A 23,926-nucleotide genomic window follows, 5' to 3' on the forward strand; every position below is an offset into this window, starting at 1 on the left:
CTGCCTGTCTAAGGAGGGATACAGAGAGACACAGGAGGGGCAGAACGCACCTCGCTTTATGGCTAATATTGTAGTGTTGAGTATGTGGTTCTCTCATTTAAATGCTGAATAGACTGGGCGCGCGAGCCATCGCGTACATGTTGATTTTGTCCATCCACACCAGACGCGATCAGGACACGCAGGCTGAAATATCAAAACTAACTCTGAACCAACTATATTCATTTGGGGACAGGTCGAAACGCATGAAACATTCATGGCAATTTAGGTAGCTTGCTTGCTGTTGCTAGCTAATCTATAAGCCAAGTTAAAACACAATTACCAATAAACAGACATGACTAACACACGTAGCTCATAAACGAAGACCTAAAGTAGCCCACACACCTAGGCCAGGAAAGCAACAGTAGATTCTAGTTTTAATAGAATCCACACTGATTGTTGTGTAAGCCCTACTCCAGGGGTTGGTAAAACATTTGTGCTAAAGGAACTCTGTTCAAGTTTTCCCACAAATAGGAAAAAGGGACGTGATCGTGCCTCAATGTATGAAATGATTATTATTATCAAATACACATCTCTTATTGGGCTGAGTTGTGGTCAATTTGCAATGTACAAATTATTATAATTCTGTTCCACCCACCTCCCCGGCCATCCACTCCTACAAAAATCGTCCTGCGGCTGAATGTAGTTGCCTACCCCTGCTTTATCTAACCACCTACAGTGACTTGGGAAAATATTCAGACCTTGACTTTTTCCACATTTCTTTACGTTACAGCCTTATTCGAAAATTGATTAAATATTTTTTCCCCAATCACTCTACACACAATACCCCATGACCAATCAAAAACTTTTTTAGATTTTTTTGCAAATGTATTAAAATAAAACTGAAATACCTTATTTACATAAGTATTCAGACCCCTTTGCTATGAGACTCAAAATTGAGCTCAGGTGCATCCTGTTTCCATTGATTATCCTTGACATATTTCTACAACTTGATTAGAGTCCACCTGTGGTCAATTCAATAGATTGGACATGATTTTGACACACACACACACACACACCTGTCTGAATCAAATTTTATTTGTCACATACACATGATCGGCAGATGTTAATGCGAGTGTAGCGAAATGCTTGTGCTTCTAGTTCCGACAATGTAGTAATGACCAACAAGTAATCTAACCTAACAATTCCAAAACTACTACCTTATACACACACACACACACACACACACACACAAGTGTAAAGGGATAAAGAATATGTACATAAAGATATGAATGAGTGACGGTACAGAACGGCATAGGCAAGCTGCAGTAGGTGGTATAGAGTACAGTATATACATATGAGATGAGTAATGTAGGGTATGTAAACATTATATTAAGTGGCATTGTTTAAAGTGGCTAGTGAAACATTTTTACATCAATTTCCATTATTGAAGTGAGCTGGAGTTGAGCCAGTATGCTGGCAGCAGCCACTCAATGTTAGTGGTGGATGTATAACAGTCTGATAGCCTTGAGATAGAAGCTGTTTTTCAGTCTCTCGGTCCCTGCTTTGATGCACCTGTACTGACCTCGCCTTCTGGATGATAGCGGGGTGAACAGGTAGTGGCTCGGGTGGTTGTTGTCCTTGATGATCTTTATGGCCTTCCTGTGACATCGGGTGGTGTAGGTGTCCTGGAGGGCAGGTAGTTTACCCCCGGTGATGCGTTGTGCAGACCTCACTACCCTCTGGAGAGCCTTACGGTTGTGGGCGGAGCAGTTGCCGTACCAGGCGGTGATACAGCCCGACAGGATGCTCTCGATTGTGCATCTGTAGAAGTTTGTGAGTGCTTTTGGTGACAAGCCGAATTTCTTCAGCCTCCTGAGGTTGAAGAGGAGCTGCTGCGCCTTCTTCACAATGGTGTCTGTGTGGACCAATTCAGTTTGTCCGTGATGTGTACGCCGAGGAACATAACTTTCTACCCTCTCCACTACTGTCCCGTCGATGTGGATAGGGGGGTGCTCCCTCTGCTGTTTCCTGAAGTCCACGATCATCTCCTTTGTTTTGTTGACGTTGAGTGTGAGGTAATTTTCCTGACACCACACTCCGAGGGCCCTCACCGCCTCCCTGTAGGCAGTCTCGTCGTTGTTGGTTATCAAGCCTACCACTGTAGTGTCGTCCGCAAACTTGATGATTGAGTTGCAGGCGTGCATGGCCACGCAGTCGTGGGTGAACAGGCAGTACAGGAGAGGGCTCAGAACACACCCTTGTGGGGCCCCAGTGTTGAGGATCAGCGGGGTGGAGATGTTACCTACCCTCACCACCTGGGGGCGGCCCGTCAGGAAGTCCAGTACCCAGTTGCACAGGGCGGGGTCGAGACCCAGGGTCTCGAGCTTGATAACTAGTTTGGAGGGTACTATGGTGTTAAATGCTGAGCTGTAGTCGATGAAAAGCATTCTCACATAGGTATTCCTCTTGTCCAAATGGGTTAGGGCAGTGTGGTTGCGTCTTCTGTGGACCTATTTGGGCGGTAAGAAAATTGGAGTGGGTCTAGGGTGTCATGTAGGGTGGAGGTAATATGGTCCTTGACTAGTCTCTCAAAGCACTTCATGATGACGGAAGTGAGTGCTAGGGGGCGGTAGTCGTTTAGCTCAGTTACCTTATCTTTCTTGGGAACAGAAACAATGGTGGCCCTCTTGAAGCATGTGGGAACAGCAGACTGGGATAAGGATTGATTGAATATGTCCGTAAACACACCCGCCAGCTGGTCTGCGCATGCTCTGGGGACGCAGCTGGAGATGCCGTCTGGGCCTGCAGCCTTGCGAGGGTTAACACGTTTAAATGTTTTACTCACGTCGGCTGCAGTGAAGGAGAGTCCGCAGGTTTTGTTAGTGGGCCGTGTCAGTGGCACTGTATTGTCCTCAAGGCGAGCAAAGAAGTTATTTAGTCTGTCTGGGGGCTGGTTTTCTTTTTGTAATCCGTGATTGACTGTAGACCCTGCCACATACCTCGTGTCGGCGCCGTTGAATTGCAACTCTACTTTGTCTCTATACTGACGCTTAGCTTGTTTGATTGAATTGCGGAGGGAATAGCTACAGTGTTTTTATTCGGTCATGTTTCCGGTTACCTTGCCCTGGTTAAAAGCAGTGATTAGCGCTTTCAGATTTGCACGAATGCTGCCATCAATCCACGGTTTCTGGTTTGGGAATGTTTTAATAGACACTGTGGGTACGACATCACCGATGCACTTTCTAATGAACTCGCTCACCGAATCAGCGTATACGTCAATGTTGTTGTTTGACGCAATGTGTAACATATCCCAATCCACGTGATCGAAGCAGTCTTGAAGCGTGGAATCAGATTGGTCGGACCAGCGTTGAACAGACCTGAGCGCGGGAGCTTCCTGTTTTAGTTTCTGTCTGTAGGCTGGAAGCAACAAAATAGAGTCGTGGTCAGCTTTTCTGAAAGGAGGGCGGGGGAGGGCCTTATATGCGTCGCGGAAGTTATAATAACAATGATCCAGGGTTTTACCAGCCCTGGTTGCACAATCGATATGCTGATAGAATTTGGGGAGTCTTGTTTTCAGATTAGCCTTGTTAACATCCCCAGCTACAATGAATGCAGCCTCAGGATGTGGTTTCCAGTTTACATAGAGTCAAATAAAGTTTGTTCAGGGCCATCGATGTGTCTGCTTGGGGGGGAATATATTCGGCTGTGATTATAATCGAAGAGAATTCCCTTGGCAGATAATGCGGTCTACATTTGATTGTGAGGAATTCTAAGTCAGGTGAACAGAAGAACTTGAGCTCCTGTATGTTGTTTTGATCACACCACGTCTCGTTAATCATAAGGCATACCCTCCCGCCCCTCTTCTTACCAGAAAGATGGTTGTTTGTCGGCATGATGCGTGAAGAAATCTGCTGGCTGCACCGACTCCGATAGCGTCTCTCTAGTGAGCCATGTTTCAGTGAAGCAAAGAACGTTACAGTCTCTGATGTCTCTCTGGAATGCTACCCTTGCTCGGATTTCATCAACCTTGCTGTCAAGAGACTGGACATTGGCGAGTAGTATGCTAGGGAGTGGTGCGCGATGTACCCGTCTCCGGAGCCTGACCAGAAGACCGCTTCGTTTGCCCATTTTACGGCGACGTTGTTTAGGTTTGCCGGCTGGGATCCGATCCATTTTCCTGGGTGGAAGGCCAAACACAGGGTTGGCTTCGGGAAAGTCCTATTCCTGGTCGTAATGATGGTGAGTTGACGTTGCTCTTATATTCAGTAGTTCCTCCTGACTGTATGTAATGACACCTAAGATTACCTGGGGTACCAATGTAATAAATAACACGTAAAAAAACGAAATCCTGCATAGTTTCCAAGGAAACGCGATGTGAGGCAGGCCATCTCTGTCGGAAGTCACTATATAAGGTCCCACTGCTGACAATGCATATCAAAGCAAAAACCAAGCCATGAGGTCAAAGGAATTGTCCGTAGAGCGCCGAGACAGGATTGTGTCGAGGCACAGATCTGGGGCAGAGTACCAAAAAAACTGCTGCAGCATTGAAGGTCCGCAAGAACACAGTGGCCTTCATCATTCTAAAAATGGAAGAAGTTTGGAACCACCAAGACTCTTCCTAGAGCTGGTCGCCCGGCCAAGCAATCGGTGGAGAAGTGCCTTGGTCAGGGAGGTGACCAAGAACCTGATAGTCACTCTGACAGAGTTCCTCTGTGGAGATGGGAGAACCTTCCAGAAGGACAACCATCTCTGCAGCTCTCCACCAATCAGGCATTTACAGTAGACTGACCAGACGGAAGCCACTCCTCAGTAAAAGGCACATGACAGCTCGCTTGTAGTTTGCCAAGAGGCACCTATAAAAGGACTCTCAGACGATGAGAAAATAGATTCTCTGGTCTGATGAACCCAAAATTCAACTCTTTGGCCTGAATGCCAAGCATCACGCCTAGAAGAAACCTGGCACCATCCCTACGGTGAAGAATTGTGGTGGTAGCATCATGCTGTGGGGATGTTTTACAGTAGCAGGGACTTGGAGACTCGTCAGGAGAGGGAAAAATGAACGAAGCAAAGTACAGAGATCCTTGATGAAAACCTTCCAACAGGACAACGAGCCTAAGCACACAGCGAAGACAACGCAGGAGTGGCTTCGGGACAAGTCTCTGAATGTCCTTGAGTGGCCCAGCCAGACCCCGGACTTGAACCCGATCAAACATCTCTGGAGAGACCTGAAAATAGCTGCCCATAGAGCTTAAGAGGATCTGCAGAGAAGAATGGGAGAAACTCCCCAAATACAGGTGTGCCAAGCTTGTAACTTCAACAAAGTACTGAGTAAATGGTCTGAATACTGTAAATGTGATATCATTTTTTAATTATATTTTGTCATTATGGGGTATTGCGTGTAGACTGATGAGGGGGGGGGGAACAATTTAATCCATTTTAGAATAAGGCTGTAACGTAACAAAATGTGGAAAAAAGTCAAGGGGTCTGAATACTTTCTTAATGCACTGTATATAGAAATGGAGCACTGAGGCAGTGAACAGAAAACTAAGCCCTTTGCCGAGACTGACAAAGCAATGGCATCACCGCCGCCCGAGTCCATCGGTTTGATGTGATTTCTGAGGCTAAAGCTGATCGTGAAGGATGGTCTGTTATTGATTACCTTCTACAGCCCAGCAGTGATCCATCCTGTCACTATAGGAACAAGAGCACTGGTTGTTCACACTCTGTATCTTTGGCCTCCTTACTAACTCAACAACAGCTCTGTTACAGCACATTCTGTTTCTGTCACCAAGAAGCAACAGATGGGTCAATATCCAAAATGGCCGATGTGTGTTAACAGTTTCTCGGGACGGAATGGATTTGTCTTGGTGCTGAATGGGTCCAGAATTTCTTGGCTGCAACTGACAATGTTACAGGACAATTGCTCCCATCTGGCTCTAAGGACCATGAAAAAGGGCGCCAAATTATTTGGTTTCCGACAGAGACAGTAAGGAATGTGTCTGTAAAGCTCATACCACAGATGGTCTAGAGATTGAAGAAGGGCAGCAGGCAGGCTGGAGTTTCATTTCCTTCTTCTCCAAAGAGGCTCACCTCATCTTTCCATGTTGTACACTCTAGGCACCACCATATACTTATCAAGTCCCACAATCTGGGTCTGGCAAAATTATACTCCCATTGAATGACTGGGACTAATACAGGCTTTCTTTATTATCCAATGGTCTGCACCTCATCAACCATTTGGGTTGGCGTTTCAGCGTTTTCAGAGAGCGCACTGCCTCTAATAACAAAATAAAAACAATGGAAGCAGCACCCGACCCACCAGGACTGGGATTGTTTTTAGGATTGCAGATGTATTACACGTGGGATGATTGATGTCCCCGGCGTAGGCCTAAGTGAGTTTGAGGTAGTATATTTGAGGAATGGGATAATCCAATGAGATTTCACACTGAGCAGCCTGGCAAGAGAAGTTTATTTTTTATTAAGTGTATATCAGTGAGCAGATATTCTTTCAGGAAGGAGGGAGAACAATTCTTGCAGTCTGGTAGTATCTATTATTCATGACTATGGCAAAGAAGAAGATAGAGTACTTTTAATACATATCTGCCTCTGTTTTGTGTTGGTATCTGTCCGTATGTTCGCTAAGTTACCTCATATTAATGTGCTAAATTCACGCCGGGTTGCTTCAAAGACAAAGGCAGTAAAAAAAAAAAAAGGCATGCTTTCACACAAGGTGGGAAACTGGCTACAGCCACGTCCGTCTCCCCAGCAGCCTGCGAGGCACCACATTTGGCATCAACAAAAAGGCCAAATTCTCCCATGCAAAATGGATGAGACACATCCATGCTGTGGATTACAACACACTGCAGCAGATGGATCACAGGAGTGTGTGTGTGTGTGTGTGTTGCCTGGGTCTCAACCGCTAGATTAATGCAAATGGGGAAAGGGGAGTTTGTGCCGCAATAGTCATCGTCACAGTATAATAAGTAGAGAAATGCTTCACAACATGCCAAGCAGACTGCACTGTGTCGCATTTCCAGACGTCTATTGTAAGCTATAACACTGTATACTGTACAGTAGCTGAGAACCCATAATCCTTTAACTGGTAACTCATTTCCATGCAGATTCTGTTTTTTTACTCATTATCTTGGTGCCATACAGCACAATGCCCCAAGTCAGTGTATCAAAACACAGCAAAAAAACAGATTCACAGTGAATTATTTCCAAAGTACTACACCCACAATGCAACACTATACATCACAGAAGCAAGAGAGCAGTAGCACACAGAACACCACCACAGCAATCTTACCAGTCATCCTCAGCAAAACTACCATCCTCAGCCTCGGGTATGTGACTGTTGAGAGAAAATCATGTTGCAGAATACTGTACAGTCAACCATGTTCTGTTAACATGCAGACAATGAAAAAATGACATTGACTGGTTGGTTATCCAAAGGTGTTGGGTTAATTTGGAGATATTAAAGGGAGATTGTTGAGAGAGGGCTAGTATCTCACATGAGGGTAGATCGCTGGGATAGTGGTTAGTGATGAGGATCTGTTCCAATGGAAGCGACTGACCATCTTTATAATAGCGGACTGCTAACAAAGCAGCAGAAGCTTAGGTAAGTTTTAATACTCCACTTGTCCACTCCAGTTGTCTTTGGTCAGCCGAGCGAGAGGACAGCTGGGTTAGGCCTCTCAGCCCCACATCCTGTCTGTCTGTGTGTGTGTGTCTGTCTGTGTCTCATGGGCTGCCAAGTGTTCCTCACTGGGAACTCCAAATGTGGTCACTGCGCACACTGCTCCAAGACGAGAGTGGCAAATTATTTTTACATCTCCGCTCTGGCAAACTAATTACGGTCCAGGCTTTTGTTAATTGTACATAGGAGGATTTGAGTTGACCGGACACTGTCCCGCTATCTAGATGACAAGAGAACATTGTGGCTTGGCCACTTTTACTGGCCCAAATAAGACTGAGGCTGGGAATTAATTCACTATTCTGAGCTTTGTATTCTCCACAACACCCATTCAAATACACTGTGAATGGACAAAGTACACAATACGCATTCTTAGGTCTTTTCACAGATCTAACTCCCGTTACCGGACATGCCTGATGCTATGTTCAAGTTAACCACATACACAACTCTTGAATGCTATTACTTCTCAGGTGTGTCAAAGAAAGGTCTGAAATCAGCTTACCCTCCCTCAATTCCTAACATTCACCATAAGGGTTGACCTTGGATCAGTGACTAGAAGACTCCTAAAAGACAAGCACACATCTCTTGCTACTATATGTCTCTAAGAGCACTAGTGTGCAGCTGAATTCATTAATGTCTTCACGCATAGGGATGGCTATATTAATTACTGCTCTAGTTAATTAGTCTTTGAGGAGGACGACGTGGTGGAGTGGATGTGGGTTGGCGTCCCCCCTTGGGTTGTGCCGTGGCGGAGTTCTTTGTGGGCTATACTCGGCCTCGTCTCAGGATGGTAAGTTGGTGGTTGAAGATATCGCTCTTGTGGTGTGGGGGCTGTGCTTTGGCAAAGTGGGTGGGGTTATATCCTGCCTGTTTGACCCTGTCCGGGGGCATCATCGGATGGGGCCACAGTGTCTCCTGACCCCTCCTGTCTCAGCCTCCAGTATTTATGCTGCAGTAGTTTATGGGGGGCTAGGGTTAGGAGCCCATTTCAATTGCACCCTGGTTTTTGAGAGACTGAAAGGCAAATATCTATCTGGATACTGATTGATGGCAAGACACACAGTTGAAGTCAGAAGTTTACATACACCTTAGCCAAATACATTTAAACTCAGTTTTTCACCATTCCTGACATTTAATCCTAGTAAGAATTCCGTCTTAGGACAGTTAGGATCACCACTTTATTTTAAGAATGTGAAATGTAAGAATAATAGTAGAGAGAATGATTTATTTCAGCTTTTATTTCTTTCATCACATTCACAGTGGGTCAGAAGTTTACATACACTCAATTAGTATTTGGTAGCATTGCCTTTAAATTGTTTAAATTGGGTCAAACATTTTGGGTACCCTTCCACAAGCTGCAAACAATAAATTGGGTGAATTTTGGCCCATTCCTCCTGACAGAGCTGGTGTAACTGAGTCAGGTTTGTAGGCCTCCTTGCTCACACACACTTTCAGTTCTGCCCACAAATTTTCTATAGGATTGAGGTCAGGGCTTTGTGATGGCCACGCCAATAACTTGGCATTGTTGTCCTTAAGCCATTTTTCCACAACTTTGGAAATATGCTTGGAATCATGGTCTATTTGGAAGAGCCATTTACGACCAAGCTTTAACTTCCTGACTGATGTCTTGAGATGTTGCTTCAATATATCCACATAATTTTCCATCCTCATGATGCCATCTATTTCATGAAGTGCACAAGTCCCTCCTGCAGCAAAGCACCCCCACAACATGATGCTGCCACTCCCGTGCTTCAAGGTTGGGATGGTGTTCTTCGTCTTGCAAGCATCACCCTTTTTCCTCCAAACATAACAATGGTCACTATGGCCCAACTGTTCTATTGTTGTTTCATCAGACCAGAGGACATTTCTCAAAAAAGTATGATCTTTGTCCCCATGTGCGGTTGCAAACCTTAGTCTGGCTTTTTTTATGGCGGTTCTCGAGCAGTGGCTGCTTCCTTGCTGAGCGGCCTTTCAGGTTATGTCAATATAGGACTCGTTTTAATGTGGATATAGATACTTTTGTATCAGTTTCCTCGAGCATCTTCACAAGGTCCTTTGCTGCTATTCTGGGATTGATTTGCACTTTTCGCACCAAAGTACGTTCATCTCTAGGAGACAAAATGCGTCTCCTTCCTGAGCGATATGACGGCTGCGTGGTCCCATGGTGTTTATACTTGCATACTATTATTTGTACAGATGAACGTGGTACCTTCAGGCATTTGAAATTGCTCCCAAGGATGAACCAGACTTGTGGAGGTCTACAATTTCTTTTCTCAGGTCTTGTCTGATTTCTTTTGATTTTCCCATGATGTCAAGCAAAGAGGCCCTGAGTTTGAAGGTAGGCCTTGAAATACATCCACAGGTACACCTCCAATAGACTCAAATGTCAATTAGTCTATCAGAAGCTTCAAAAGCCATGACATCATTTTCTGGAATTTTCCAAGTTGTTTAAAGGCACAGTCAACTTAGTGGATGTAAACTTCTGACCCACTGGAATTGTTATACAGTGAATTATAAGTGAAATAATCTGTCTGTAAACAATTGTTGGAAAAATTACTTGTGTCATGCACAAAGTAGATGTCATAACCGACTTGACAAAACTATAGTTTATTAACAAGAAATTTGTGGAGTGGTTGAAAAACAAGTTTTAATGACTCCAACCTAAGTGTATGTAAACTTCCGACTTTCCAGCTATAGGCCTACAATGGCAGACAGCTTCCTAAACCTGATCCTATATGTTTGTATGGTCATGACAAATGACCATAGGAGTTGGCAAGACAGCCCGAGAAGATCCAGGACTAGGCAAAGACCTTGTGTCACTGTAGTAGAGCCCCTTTCTCCATGATGGTCCCCAGAAAATCAATGGTTAAAGGAAACCGTAAGAGAATTTAAATGTGATTATGACTGACATGTGGTTAAATGGGTAGATTACAGCAGGGATGGTTACACAGTACAGCACGCTATGCTTTGATCACATTCTAACGTATCAATTTCCCCCACTCGATTTGTGGATACATGTCAGAAACCGGCTGTCAATGTGTTTATGGCATGCTTCTCTAGCTTTGAAAAGAAGGAGAAAGTGATATTCTTGAACACTCCAAACAAATCTAATGGTTCTTTGCTTATTCCCCTCCTTGCACCTGAACCTTGGCTGGAAAGGAAGGCGCGGCAACGCGAACCTTGGCTGGAAAGGAAGGCGCGGCAACGCGAACCTTGGCTGGAAAGGAAGGCGCGGCAACGCGAACCTTGGCTGGAAAGGAAGGCGCGGCAACGCGAACCTTGGCTGGAAAGGAAGGCGCGGCAACGCGAACCTTGGCTGGAAAGGAAGGCGCGGCAACGCGAACCTTGGCTGGAAAGGAAGGCGCGGCAACGCGAACCTTGGCTGGAAAGGAAGGCGCGGCAACGTGAACCTTGGCTGGAAAGGAAGGCGCGGCAACGTGAACCTTGGCTGGAAAGGAAGGCGCGGCAACGTGAACCTTGGCTGGAAAGGAAGGCGCGGCAACGTGAACCTTGGCTGGAAAGGAAGGCGTGGCAACTACTTGTCCTTCTCTAGCTCGCAGGTCGGACAGCTTCACCAGCGGCACTGGAGATGAAACAGGCATTCTTGTCCCCCAACCCTGCACTTCCTCAAGCATGTTTTTAATTGAATTAATCATGTATTGTCACGCTCTACTGAGATATTCACAGTCTGCACCCTATTCCCTTTATAGTGCACTACTTTGGACCAAGGCCCATAAGACTCTGGTCAACGTTAGTGCCTTAAATGGAATAGGGTGCCATTTGGGATGCACACACAGTTCCCTGGGAGCTTCTTAGCTGCCTGTATCACATTAAGCAATGTGTCATTTTCAAATTGCAGAAAGGAACTGATAGCATATTCACAGAATAAATGCATTAGGAACTAACAGGACAACCCCCTCCCTCAGTGTAAGACCATCAAATAAAAACACGGGCTGAGATTAAAGCGCTCTGTTACAACATTACATGAGTTTTTGAAGACTCAACTAACTATACAGTCTAGGCTATCCCAGAGGTAGTATACTCTGAACAGCCTTACTGAACAGCTGTGAGCAGTTGAGTATACCACAGCTGATCTGATGGGTAAAGGCCCCTAGCATCTATTACAACCACAATAAGCACTGCATTAATTCCTGGTCAGCGCTCCAATACAGAGCTAAGCCACAACATGGAAGCTCTACCCACCATCATCACACTCATTAATAAAAAAAATGTTAAATTTTTTAAAGAGACGGACACTTCTCACAACTGTACCTGGGGGTGGGGGGGGTCCATGGGACAGTAGCAAAAAAAAAAAGCCTTTGCGTGCAAACAGTACGCCGTGTTATTTATAGTCTGAGTCGAAGAGTGGAACGCACTGATGCAACTGCTAATGAGGCGGCTGGGGACAGGACAAGGAGTGCCAGATGTACAGCTGTACACCACAGTACACACTTCACTTAATGAAGGTGATTGGGAGAGAGGAGGGAGGAAGGAGAGAGGAGTGGTAGAGGGAGAGAGAAGTGATAGAGGGAGGTAAACAAGCGAGGGGGAGTGGAGGCAAATCTTACCCGTAGGCCACGCCGGCGACGGTGCACTTCTTGAACTGCATCACGTTGCAGGTCAGAGTCCCCGTCTTGTCGGAGAAGATGTATTTCACCTGTGACAAGAGCGAGACAGCTAATCACTGCTCAGTGTCGATCGGAGACAGCCAATCATTGCTTAGTGTCGACCTGCGGCACACCAGCAACAGGAACGTTGAGCCAAGTGGCGCTCCGTTTAAATCAGTAATGGAATAAGATCAGACTGCACAAACACTTTACTTCAAATGGTAACAAACACCAATTCATGGGTGACTAGAATACATTTTTTGTCAACGTTGGAAACAAATGTGTATTTGCTGCAACTACTATGTGCAGGGGAAGGTGGATATAATTCATGAATTAAATATAATGTTGAACAAGCAGCATTACCTGTCCTAGTTCTTCATTCAGGTTGGAAGTGCGAGCCACGGCTGGGGTGTTAGTGGGCTCATAGAGCATGTCTGTATCCTGAAATAATCATATAGAATGTTGAGACAACAACTTCAAACATTTAAACTTTGACATCAAGTGACTAGACAGCCAGAGACCTGTGTGCCATGCACGAAAGACTTGAATTGGGGTCAGAGCTATATGAGACATTAACAGGGTTGGGGGTCAATTACATTTCAAATCAGGAAGTAAACTGAATTGACTGAATTAACAATACATGTAATTGACCCCCAACCCCAGTCAATGATAACCACGGGGCTCAAAATCCTGTGTCTTCTCTCACCCAGTTGATGAAGAAGGCCTGTGTGAACTTGATGACCTCCAGAGTCACCAGCAGACTGATGGGGATCAGGTTGTTGAAGAGAATGATGAAGGTGAGGAAGTTGAGGCCAAAGTTTGCGGCACCACCATCTGTCAGAGGGACGGCAAGATTCGGGGGGAGAGGAACAATAGACCAGATTTTTGTCAGCATTGAATCCCACCCAACACCATCGGGAAAAAGCCCAGTTCCCAGAGTTCTAATGCTCAACGTTTTCACAACGCATTGTATGCCTTGTACAGCGTTGTATCAATGTTGTGCATTAGGTGAGATTTAATACCCATCTCTTCCACCCCACCTCATCCTCTCGCCACTGAAATTGATATTCACTCCAATTAAGGTCCCATAATTCTGGCTACAGAAATGGGACTGATCTAGAGTAGAATAATTTGTCATATAGCAGCAGCCTTGGCATCCAGCATGATCCAGGCAATGAATTCCACAACGCACTGTGAGGAATTATGGATTCTCTTTCACCCGGTCCATGATGAAACAAACAAAAAGGAGACATACAACCCCCACTGTCAGAGTAGTGGCTCACACAAAAACATGAGTGATGTGAATTACCTTTCCTCAGCTTGCAGGAGTCGCAAGAGAAACTTTCCTCAACCAAAGCGTTTCCCTTTAGATTAGCAGTTGAGAGGAGCCCTTTTCCCCACAACAGAATGATTTAAAGATGAAATCATAAAAAAGATGGGGTTCAAAATGGAAGCTACTGCTATTGGAACGACAGCACACAGAGAGGAGAGGAGGGAGGGCTTGCCAGAGGTGGGGTGGAAGACAAACGAGTTTGATGTCTCAAGACAAAAGGAGAGGGATTCAGTCCAAAGCACATTCCTGTCCCAACCAACAACGAGTGTAAAAGAGCAGGATGGATTTAGAGATCAACATTGAGCAGTGTGATTGGCCTGTAAGTAACTATTTGTGTAGTTTGTGAGGTCACCTTGTTACACATGTTCGAACTGGTATATTCTCAGAGGGGTAAATAAGGTTGGGATCAGATTAAAATTGCAGCCATGAGCAAGTCAATCACAACAAACCAAGACATGCACCATCCACCCCTCTATCTCCTTAGGTCTGACTTTTGCTGTGATACATTGGAGTAAAATTCAGGTAATACGTGTTTTTGCGTCAGTATTTGCTTCTATTTCAGAGCATGCGTATCCAAAAGTAAAACCAGCCCATCTCCTCTACTATAACTTTCTACTATGGTAGAGCAAAGAGCAGCCACAACCGTCGGCTAACTTTTAAGGGACAGCGAAAACCCACACTGCGCAAAGATGAGTTAACGGCTGAAGTGCGGGGTAAGCTGTTTAAGCAGTGGGCATTCAGCAGAAACCGACAAAATCCGGGAAAACCAGCAACCTGCTTTTTAGTGGATGGGGATTTAACCGAAAGGTATGTGTAGCAGGTGGTGTGAACGTATAACAAATGGCCGGAAGTTATTTTCAACTCTTCATCTGCATAAAGGCTGTTAAGATCTAAAGACTGGGAACCATGCCAGTTTGGATGTCAGCAGTGTAGGCTGCGTCAATGTCAAGTTAATTATTTATCGCGTATGCATAAACATAAACGTGCCCTTTTTGACATACTGTATGGGGAACTTACAGTGTGTGGTGATCCAGCTTCTCTCCCCACTGACCAGCATGCACTGCCAGTCCATTCATTTGACTACAGATTGTGTTGACATGTCTCAATGTGCAATTACAGTCAAGTAATTTGGGTAAGCAGTATGTAAATGCTAAAGTGAAAGTTAATATGATTTGATGAATTCACCACCTCTCTCTTTTGACACAGGTCGGAAAAATCTTCAGTGGACTGAGTCCCTCTCTCCCTAAAAGGAACAGTCAGTCTCAAGATGGACGCTTGCTTTATGACTCACATCACCCTCATTTGTACACCACTCTCTGCTCCACCCCATAGGATGGGGTCTGTTAGGTGGGAGTTTCAAAGCTACAAACAATAGCAGTGAAACCCTGGAGATCGAGCCAATCAAATTTTCTGAGACTGAGGGGAGAGTAGGTCATAAAACAAGCATGAAATTGACAACCTCTCCTAACACAGGCCTAGTTGAATATAGAGTAATGGCTGTAGTGAGACGTTAATCAGTTTGCAAAACGAGGCTCACAGACTCAATGGAAAAGAAGGCCATCTTTAACAATGGGGGAAAAAAATACTAAAGCACTTTTCAAGTAGCCACAGAGGTGATCTAACCTTCATTCTACTACTGAGGCTGTAAGGTTCTATTACCTGTCGCTTTTATTCTTTCAATAGTAGTTAGTCTAACACCGGCTTTAATTGAAAAACATGTCTCAAGAGTGGATGTTAAAATCTCTCTTGTGCTGAAATAGGTTTGGAATCACTCCTTCTCTCTCTGTTTTGCTTTATAAAGAATAATCACTGGCATCAGAGGAAGGAAGAGAAAGAGGGGGGGAGGCATTTAGAAAATGTCACCGGTAACCTCTGGGTTGTACTGCAGCATCTATGTTCAGCTACACGTAGAATAATCCTGCCTACCAAGAGCTTCCTGAGCGCAATCTTATCTCTTGCTCTCACAGGACAAAAGTGAAGCAGAAGTGAAGTTTGACTCATGGTCCATTTGTGGTAAAAAAGGCACAAAAAAAAGGGGGGTCTGGATCTGAGGCCAAGGTTTGCAAAGAGTTTAACGCATCACACACGAATGGAGGAGAAAGGGGGAAACTGTGTGGATCAGGCACTAAAAGGAACTAAAGAGTAGAGCATAAGAGCTGGAAGGGTAAACCTAGCGTCGGATCCCTGGCCTGTGCTGTCCATGGCAAGAGGGCCCTTACAAAATACGACAACCATATAGTGGGGGCTTAGCATAGGCAGAGCTTCAGTTAGGGTGTTAGTATGGAAGGGTCATTCACGGATTGGCCAAGGCTTTTAAATGGTTGTTACCTGGAGCTGTTAAAAAACAACAAAGAAAAACAAAGAACCAAAACAGAACATTAGAAATTAACCAAAATGTACAGCAGCGCACTGATATTCAACCATTCCTTTCATTCACATCACGTCTATGCATGTCACAATCAGTTATGTTTACATGGGAATACCATCAATCCCCATCGCCACATATTTGACTTGTGTTGCAAATACATACTTTAACAGAGGCAAAGTAAAAGAAACAATGACACAGCGACATCAACAAAACATAACTCAAAAAGCAGACACAATATGTGGACTATATCTTGCGTTGGTGCTCTTACAGTTCAAGTCCATGTACCAGGCTGCATTGCCGTACTGGTACTTCCAGATGGTCTGTCCGATTGAACAAACCAGAGAGATGGCCAGTAGACAGCCGAACAGCAGTAGAATCTGGAAGTTTGTGATGCGCTCCACATTGGACAGCTTCAGAGGCGGCCGTGTGGAATTCTGGACAAAAAAGTAACAGACATAATAGAAGTTATAATACAAAACCCCCCAAAAAATGACTGATATGTGGGTTTCTTACAAACCTAAGTGGCTCTGGATAAGAATGTCCTCTAAATGACAAATGTACATGTGGACCAGCAGAGGGCTTTACCTGCATGAGCTTGGTGTCGTGTCCAGTGTAGACCACGACGCCATGGACCCACTGGGTGTTCCTCAGCTGGGCACCTCGCAGCAGAATCTGGTCCGGACCCAGAGGCATGGTGCTGGAGTCACAAGCAGAAATGTCCATGAGTCTCCAGCATAGGCGTAGTGTGGAGGAGCTTGTGAAATTATGGAACTCAAATCCAACGTTGAGCTTTTACTGCTATAGTGATACTGTCACTGAGTACGGAGGGAACAGAAGTCCTCACTTCTTCCAGTTCAGGGACTTTGTTCTACCTCAGGATTAAGATGCAAGTCTGTATTTCAGATGACTGACACCATGTTCTTTATTACTATGGATTGGCAAAGCACCCCAAACAAACACAAACTAACACTAAGCAGGTGCTTCTAATCTTCTCTTCACTTCATAGAAACATTAAATTAGCCACAAACCCACACAATTCACTGTGCTGGAAAAGCTGCTAGCTGGTTGAAAAGGGAAGAGAGGTGTGTTGTGTCCTACCTGTGTCCGTCCAGACGGATGTTCCCCACAAACTCATAGAGATGGCGGTTGGGGCTCTCGCACTCCATGCGCCCAGAGAGACGCATCAGGCTGTCAATGTCCTTGATCTCCGAGGTGATTTGTAGTCCCTTTGTGTGCGCACACACACACACACACACACACACACACCAATTCTATTTCAATTAAGTCAATAAAGGAGATATTGAGAAAACACTTCACTTTCATAATGGACTGAGCTAAAATTGGTTAATGTGGTTTCTGAAATATCAGAAAAAATATCAGAACATGGGGAAACTCCTGGAAGGCTGACCAAAAGTAATCCCTGGCTGAGTTTCAGTTCAATACTTCCAAGTTGCCTATTTCCCAGGAGATGGAGTAAACGAAAATGTAGGAGAGAGAAATAATCACCTGTCGGATTTTGAGGTTTGTTTCTCCATCCAAGTTTGACGTCTCAATGTAGCACATGCCTTGGGGCTCACTTGTTTAAAAGGGGGACGCAAAAAAGCATCAAATTGAACATCGGACCTGGAGAACTTAAGATAAAAGTTAATTATTTTTAATAATGAAAACACTCATTCATCTATTTAATAATGATGTTTGATAGAAATAGGGAGGTGGGACTCCAACAAACAAAGACTGCAAGGTTTTCTGATACCAAGTTGTTTTGAACTAATACAGCCAAACATTTTATGACAGTCCCAAGTCCTGGAAAAGCAGCACAGGCAAGGCTAACATCTTTGTTTGCAGCTGTCCTTGACAAAGACAAAGTTGACTCAGTCAACTTTCAAAGACAGAGAAAGTAAGCAGGCATGCCGAGCAAGCACTAGAACCACAGTAGAACAAATGGGGCTCTGACAGACACAGGGACAGAGTTACAGAGCGCACCGGACCAGGCGGGGTCGCTGGTTAGCCACTATTTTAATACAGTGATAGATGCATGACAAGGGCCCATCCAAAAACAGGGGAAGAAGGAGAAAATCCAAAAGGGTTTTGTCCCACTCAAACCCTAATCTCAATCAATGAGGTTGTAGTTTCAGCTGTTTTGAGTCATTGGTTGATCAATAAGGGCTTTGGATTCCTGATGACAGACAATTACTCTGCAGGAATGTTCTAAAACCAGTCAGTCATGCTTCAAATATCCTGTTGACAAGATGGGACCAGTGCATCAGCAACACTGTTGGAGTATTCATGAATATTTAGTATTAATCAAATATTCCAAATATCTACTTGATTATTGTAGATACATTGTTGTAAGCATGTTACAATATGCTATTATGCCTGGTTCAATTCCAGGCTGTATCACAGCGTAGTCCGGGTTAGGGTATGGCCGGGGTAGGACGTCATTGTAAATAAGAATTTGTTCTTAACTGACTTGTCTAGTTAAATAAAAATATAAACAAAGATTAATTAAAATGTTGTCATGTCAGTCATAGAAATGTCACTATTTCTATGGTCCCAGCATGCAACGTTTTAGGGCTGATTTTTTCGCCATGCACAGTTAGGAACATGGAAACCCATTCACAGTTCACACACAAACTTATGGTCTTGTCTCAAACTAAAGCATGCTTTTCTGTGGTGCTACACTAAGAAAACGAACTGAAACACTTTCCATGTTTGCTTAACAGTTTAGTTACAGATCTTAAAGAGCAATTCAATAATTTATGTATCGTCTCGCTATATTTTCAAGCCATAAAAACATTTCTTGTTAAGGCATCTGACTGTGCCTAGATGGGAACAATGTGTTCACTGACCTATTCACCTTAATCTCTGGCTTTATCAACATAACCAGAGCTTTACCTTCCTGCCTTAGAATGTTAAATCCAATATTTATCATTAATGTTGGCAGTGCAAGACAAAATGTCCTGAGTTGTAGTTGACTTGTATGCTATGCCCCTCTTCCCATGCTCCCACCGCCACACTCCCACCCTCATGCTCGGCAGTGTGGTTCGGTTCCTGACCTGGAAGACAGAATGACAAGGTCGGCCGGGAGGTGATCCCCATTGGCCGCTTTCACTACCTCCCCAACGCCCACCTGATAGTACCCAGCACGCACCAGGAGGGGCCAGCGAGAGCAGGGGCATCCAGGAGAAGGACATTAGGGAGAGAAGGGGAGGAGGGTGAGAGGTAGAGTACAAACAAACACCAAAACAAGGGAGGGGAAAGAGAATGGTTTAATTTGATGGAATAATAAGGACAGTGTAACCCTTGCACGTCTAGAGGGTTTGGTATAAACTGGTTTCAAATGCCATTTGGACTATATCAAGTCATTTAGGATCGTCATATACAGTACTATACAAATACAATAACCAAATTTACTCAATATAAATCATAGGGCGAAAGAAATTACAATTTAATGAGATTTTAGATGAGGTCTGGATAACGTGCAAATAAATCGCTGCTGTGCAAACAGACAAAACAGTGTGCCATCTGGATTCAGTACAGCATGTAGGCCTGTGCCATCTGGATTCAGTACAGCGTGTAGGCCTGTGCCATCTGGATTCAGTACAGCGTGTAGGACCGTGCCATCTGGATTCAGTATGGCGTGTAGGCCTGTGCCATCTGGATTCAGTACGGCGTGTAGGCCTGTGCCATCTGGATTCAGTACGGCGTGTAGGCCTGTGCCATCTGGATACAGTACAGCGTGTAGGTCTGTTGCGTTGCTTCAGCTTTTTCAAAGTATGGGTAATAGGTCAGAAAGGACATAATCAGACAGTAAACCGAGGCAGGGCCCAAAGTAAGACCTGGTCCAAATGAAGTTTGAAAAGGTGAAGGAGGAAAGGACGTGAAGACATGTTAGATGGAAGTGATGATTCCCACAATGCAATACTGTTTCTCAGTCTTTAAAACTCTTTTCAATAGCAGTAGATCTGGATCTTCACAACATTGAAAATGTAGCAGGCACTTAACCTGCTTTGATCGTAGGCCAATGTTTTTAATCGAGGCACTTAAAATGTCTGCTCTTATTTGGAATCAATCACCACTTCCTTGTGTGAGCTGACAGAGAGAGGGAGGGAGGGAGAGAGAGAACAGAGGAGGAGATGTCCGCAGGAACAGGTAGGTAAACCCACAGACTTCTACCTGGATGACAGGAGGATAGAGTCCGCAGGTACATAATCTGAGCATCCTACTCGAATTATATCTCCCACCACTGCCTGGAAGAAACACACTGGTTACTGATGGATAGAGCCCACTGCCTAGAAGAAACACACCGGTTACTGATGGATAGAGCCCACTGCCTGGAAGAAACACACCGGTTACTGATGGATAGAGTCCACTGCCTGGAAGAGACACACCGGTTACTGATGGATAGAGCCCACTGCCTGGAAGAACACACCGGTTACTGATGGATAGAGCCCACTGCCTGGAAGAGACACACCGGTTACTGATGGATTGAGTCCACTGCCTGGAAGAAACACACCGGTTACTGATGGATAGAGCCCCCTGCCTGGAAGATACACACTGGTTACTGATGGATAGAGCCCACTGCCTGGAAGAAACACACTGGTTACTGATGGATTGAGCCCACTGCCTGGAAGAAACACACTGGTTACTGATGGATCGAGCCCACTGCCTGGAAGAAACACACTGGTTACTGATGGATAGAGCCCACTGCCTGGAAGAAACACACCGGATACAGACCACTGCCTGGGAAGTCATGGAAATGATCATCATGTGAAAAATGAGAAGTAAACAATCGTAGTGAAATAATAAAAATTATAAAACGGGGGGGAAAATTAGCCAGTCGTCTTTCCAGGGTTGGTCAACCAGGCAGAAAACCTGCGTCGTGTTTATTAGGCGCCTAAACGGAAGAATGCGTCATGAAACAGGAAGGGACAACCTAGACTTGTTTTCATTTTCTGTTACAGTGTTAGCGTGCCCTAATGAAACGACCCTAAATATCTTGTGTTCCACTGCCACTTCAAGTAGATTACATCGTTTTTTCCCTGTGAGGAACAATAAACGCTCCAGGGCAAAAGGTGTGCATCTGTATTTCATACCCCAGCAAAATCCTTGTTTCTGCCCAAAATATCAAAATGAGATCTTCCCATAAGCATTAATATAATATCGAGATCAGTAATTCACCTCGTTCTGTATCCTCTGGGGTTCATCATTAAGTGTTTTGCTTCCCCAATTTCAGAGGAAATTTCTCACAGTAATGGTAAAAAACAAACCTCTACCGGTTTGAAATGACAACATATTTACCGGGCCACTAAAACCATGCATTCTCCAGAACCAGAGGCAATGGTGAATCTTTTCTTAATGTCTTCTCCTCTCGCCCCCCCCAGCAGAGCTATAGTAAGGAGAAACCAGTTGCGTGTGCCTTCTATTTAACGGCCAGGCTATTAATATCACATATCCTTACCTTTTTTCCTTTTCACCTGATTGTTGTGGGTGGACCATTTCTGAAACGGTAATTAACTGGGGTGATCACTGGACTAAAAGCTGCTCTCTCTCTCCATGTCTGTTATGTTCTCGGGCATAGCATTCCTTCTCTTCTTATCGCTGTCGGTCCACATGGAAGCAGTGGATTAGTTACTGACCAGGCCAGGCTGACGAAAGGGGCCGGATGGCAAACAGGAGGTGTTGGTGTGTGTGTGTGTACTTAATATAGAAAGATTGGATAGGAAGAGACTATTGTGGACACATCCTCATCAACATCTGTTCTTTGTTCCAGTTCTTGTGGGATGTCAGTAGCTGTCTATGAATATCTCTCCTAGAATAATATCACACCCCTGCCTGATGCTGTTGGTTAAAGGAGAAGTTAAATATTTTACAAATTAATGTTAGATGATCCCAGCATCCTTAAAAAGGTTATTTGTCCATTACTTTACTTATTTGCATGGTTGCCGCCATCACTCCCTTTGATAATCAACTACCTGTGGCTAAAGTTAGCAGAAGTGGTGGTGGTTCAAATAAAACCGATCCATGGATTACCCTACTGTCTCTCCTGGTGCATAGACTACTTTCAGAGCCTACTGTCTCTCCTGGTGCATAGACTACTTTCAGAGTGCGGAACAATCTAACACGGAATTGCAAAATACAGAACTTTCCATTTAAGTTAAAAGGAAGTAGTCTGGTAATGTACCTTGGCCCAGTGCACGATCTCCCAGGCACCATTCCTCAGCACTTTAAAGAGCAGAGACAAAAAGGTAAGAGAAGTGTTGTGACACGCAAGATAAATCACCACCACCATGCTTTGTTTAGCCTACTTGAAAGGCACAGTGTTACACAATGCATACCGAGCCATATATTATGTCTCGTCTTTCGACAACAAAGAAATACACAATGTACTCACACACACGTTTAAAAGTTTGGGTTCATTTAGAAATGTCCTTGATTTTGAAAGAAAAGCCCATTTTTGGTCCATTAAAATAACACAAAATTGATCAGAAATACAGTGAAGACATTGTTAATGTTGTAAATGACTTTTGAGCTGGAAACGGCTGATTATTTAATGTAATATCTACATAGGCCCATTATCAGCAACAATCACTCCTGTGTTCCAATGGCACGTTGTGTTAGCTAATCCAAGTTAACCATTTTAAAAAGGCTAATTGATTATTAGAAAACCATTTTGCAATTACAGTGGGGCAAAAAAGTATTTAGTCAGCCACCAAAAGTTATCCGACTTAAAAAGATGAGGCTTGTAATTTTCATCATAGGTACACTTCATCTATGACAGACAAAATGAAGGGGGAAAAAAAATCCAGAAAAATCACATTGTAGGATTTTTTATGAATTTATTTGCAAATTATGGTGGAAAATAAGTATTTGGTCAATAACAAAAGTTTCTCAATACTTTGTTATATACCCTTTGTTAGCAATGACAAACATTTTCTGTAAGTCTTCACAAGGATTTCACATACTGTTGCTGGTATATTGGCCCATTCCTCCATGCAGATCTCCTCTACAGCAGTGATGTTTTGGGGCTGTTGCTGGGTAACACGGACTTTCAACTCCCTCCAAAGATTTTCTATGGGGTTGAGATCTGGAGACTGGCTAGGCCACTCCAGGACCTTGAAATGCTTCTTACGAAGCCACTCCTTCGTTGCCCGGGCGGTGTGTTTGGGATCATTGTCATGCTGAAAGACCCAGCCACGTTTCATCTTCAATGCCCTTGCTGATAGGAGGTTTTCACTCAAAATCTCACGATACATGGCCCCATTCATTCTTTCCTTTACACGGATCCGTCGTCCTGGTCCCTTTGCAGAAAAACAGCCCCAAAGCATGATGTTTCCACCCCCATGCTTCACAGTAGGTATGGTGTTCTTTGGATGAAACTCCGCATTCTTTGTCCTCCAAACACGACGAGTTGAGTTTTTACCATAAAGTTATATTTTTGTTTCATCTGACCATATGACATTCTCCCAATCTTCTTCTGGATCATCCGAATGCTCTCTAGCAAACTTCAGACGGGCCTGGACATGTACTGGCTTTAGCAGGGGGACATGTCTTGACACTGCAGGATTTCAGTCCCTGGCGGCGTAGTGTGTTACTGATGGTAGGCTTTGTTACTTTGGTCCCAGCTCTCTGCAGGTCATTCACTAGGTCCCCCCGTGTGGGTCTGGGATTTTTTGCTCACCGTTCTTGTGATCATTTTGACCCCACGGGGTGAGATCTTGCGTGGAGCCCCAGATCGAGGGAGATTATCAGTGGTCTTGTATGTCTTCCATTTCCTAATAATTGCTCCCACAGTTGATTTCTTCAAACCAAACTGCTTACCTATTGCAGATTCAGTCTTCCCAGCCTGGTGCAGGTCTAAAATGTTGTTTCTGGTGTCCTTTGACAGCTCTTTAGTCTTGGCCATAGTGGAGTTTGGAGTGTGACTGTTTGAGGTTGTGGACAGG

General features: G+C 44.4%; 1 protein-coding gene across 1 annotated transcript in view; it reads right to left on the bottom strand.

Moving 5' to 3' along the window:
- Positions 1–23,926, bottom strand: part of LOC115130886 (phospholipid-transporting ATPase IA) — a 197,428-nt gene that overhangs the window by 85,682 nt on the left and 87,820 nt on the right. The window contains exons 6-15 of the mRNA XM_065019824.1: positions 22,165–22,205; positions 19,037–19,110; positions 17,487–17,556; positions 17,079–17,206; positions 16,566–16,677; positions 16,249–16,414; positions 12,986–13,113; positions 12,643–12,720; positions 12,241–12,329; positions 7,286–7,330 (exon numbers count right to left, since the gene is read on the bottom strand). Of these exons, the coding sequence (XP_064875896.1) occupies positions 7,286–7,330; positions 12,241–12,329; positions 12,643–12,720; positions 12,986–13,113; positions 16,249–16,414; positions 16,566–16,677; positions 17,079–17,206; positions 17,487–17,556; positions 19,037–19,110; positions 22,165–22,205 (931 nt within the window). The remainder of the gene's footprint in view (positions 1–7,285; positions 7,331–12,240; positions 12,330–12,642; positions 12,721–12,985; positions 13,114–16,248; positions 16,415–16,565; positions 16,678–17,078; positions 17,207–17,486; positions 17,557–19,036; positions 19,111–22,164; positions 22,206–23,926) is intronic.

Source organism: Oncorhynchus nerka, linkage group LG6 (genome assembly GCF_034236695.1).
Source record: "Oncorhynchus nerka isolate Pitt River linkage group LG6, Oner_Uvic_2.0, whole genome shotgun sequence".
In the NCBI taxonomy this organism is placed as follows: domain Eukaryota; kingdom Metazoa; phylum Chordata; class Actinopteri; order Salmoniformes; family Salmonidae; genus Oncorhynchus; species Oncorhynchus nerka.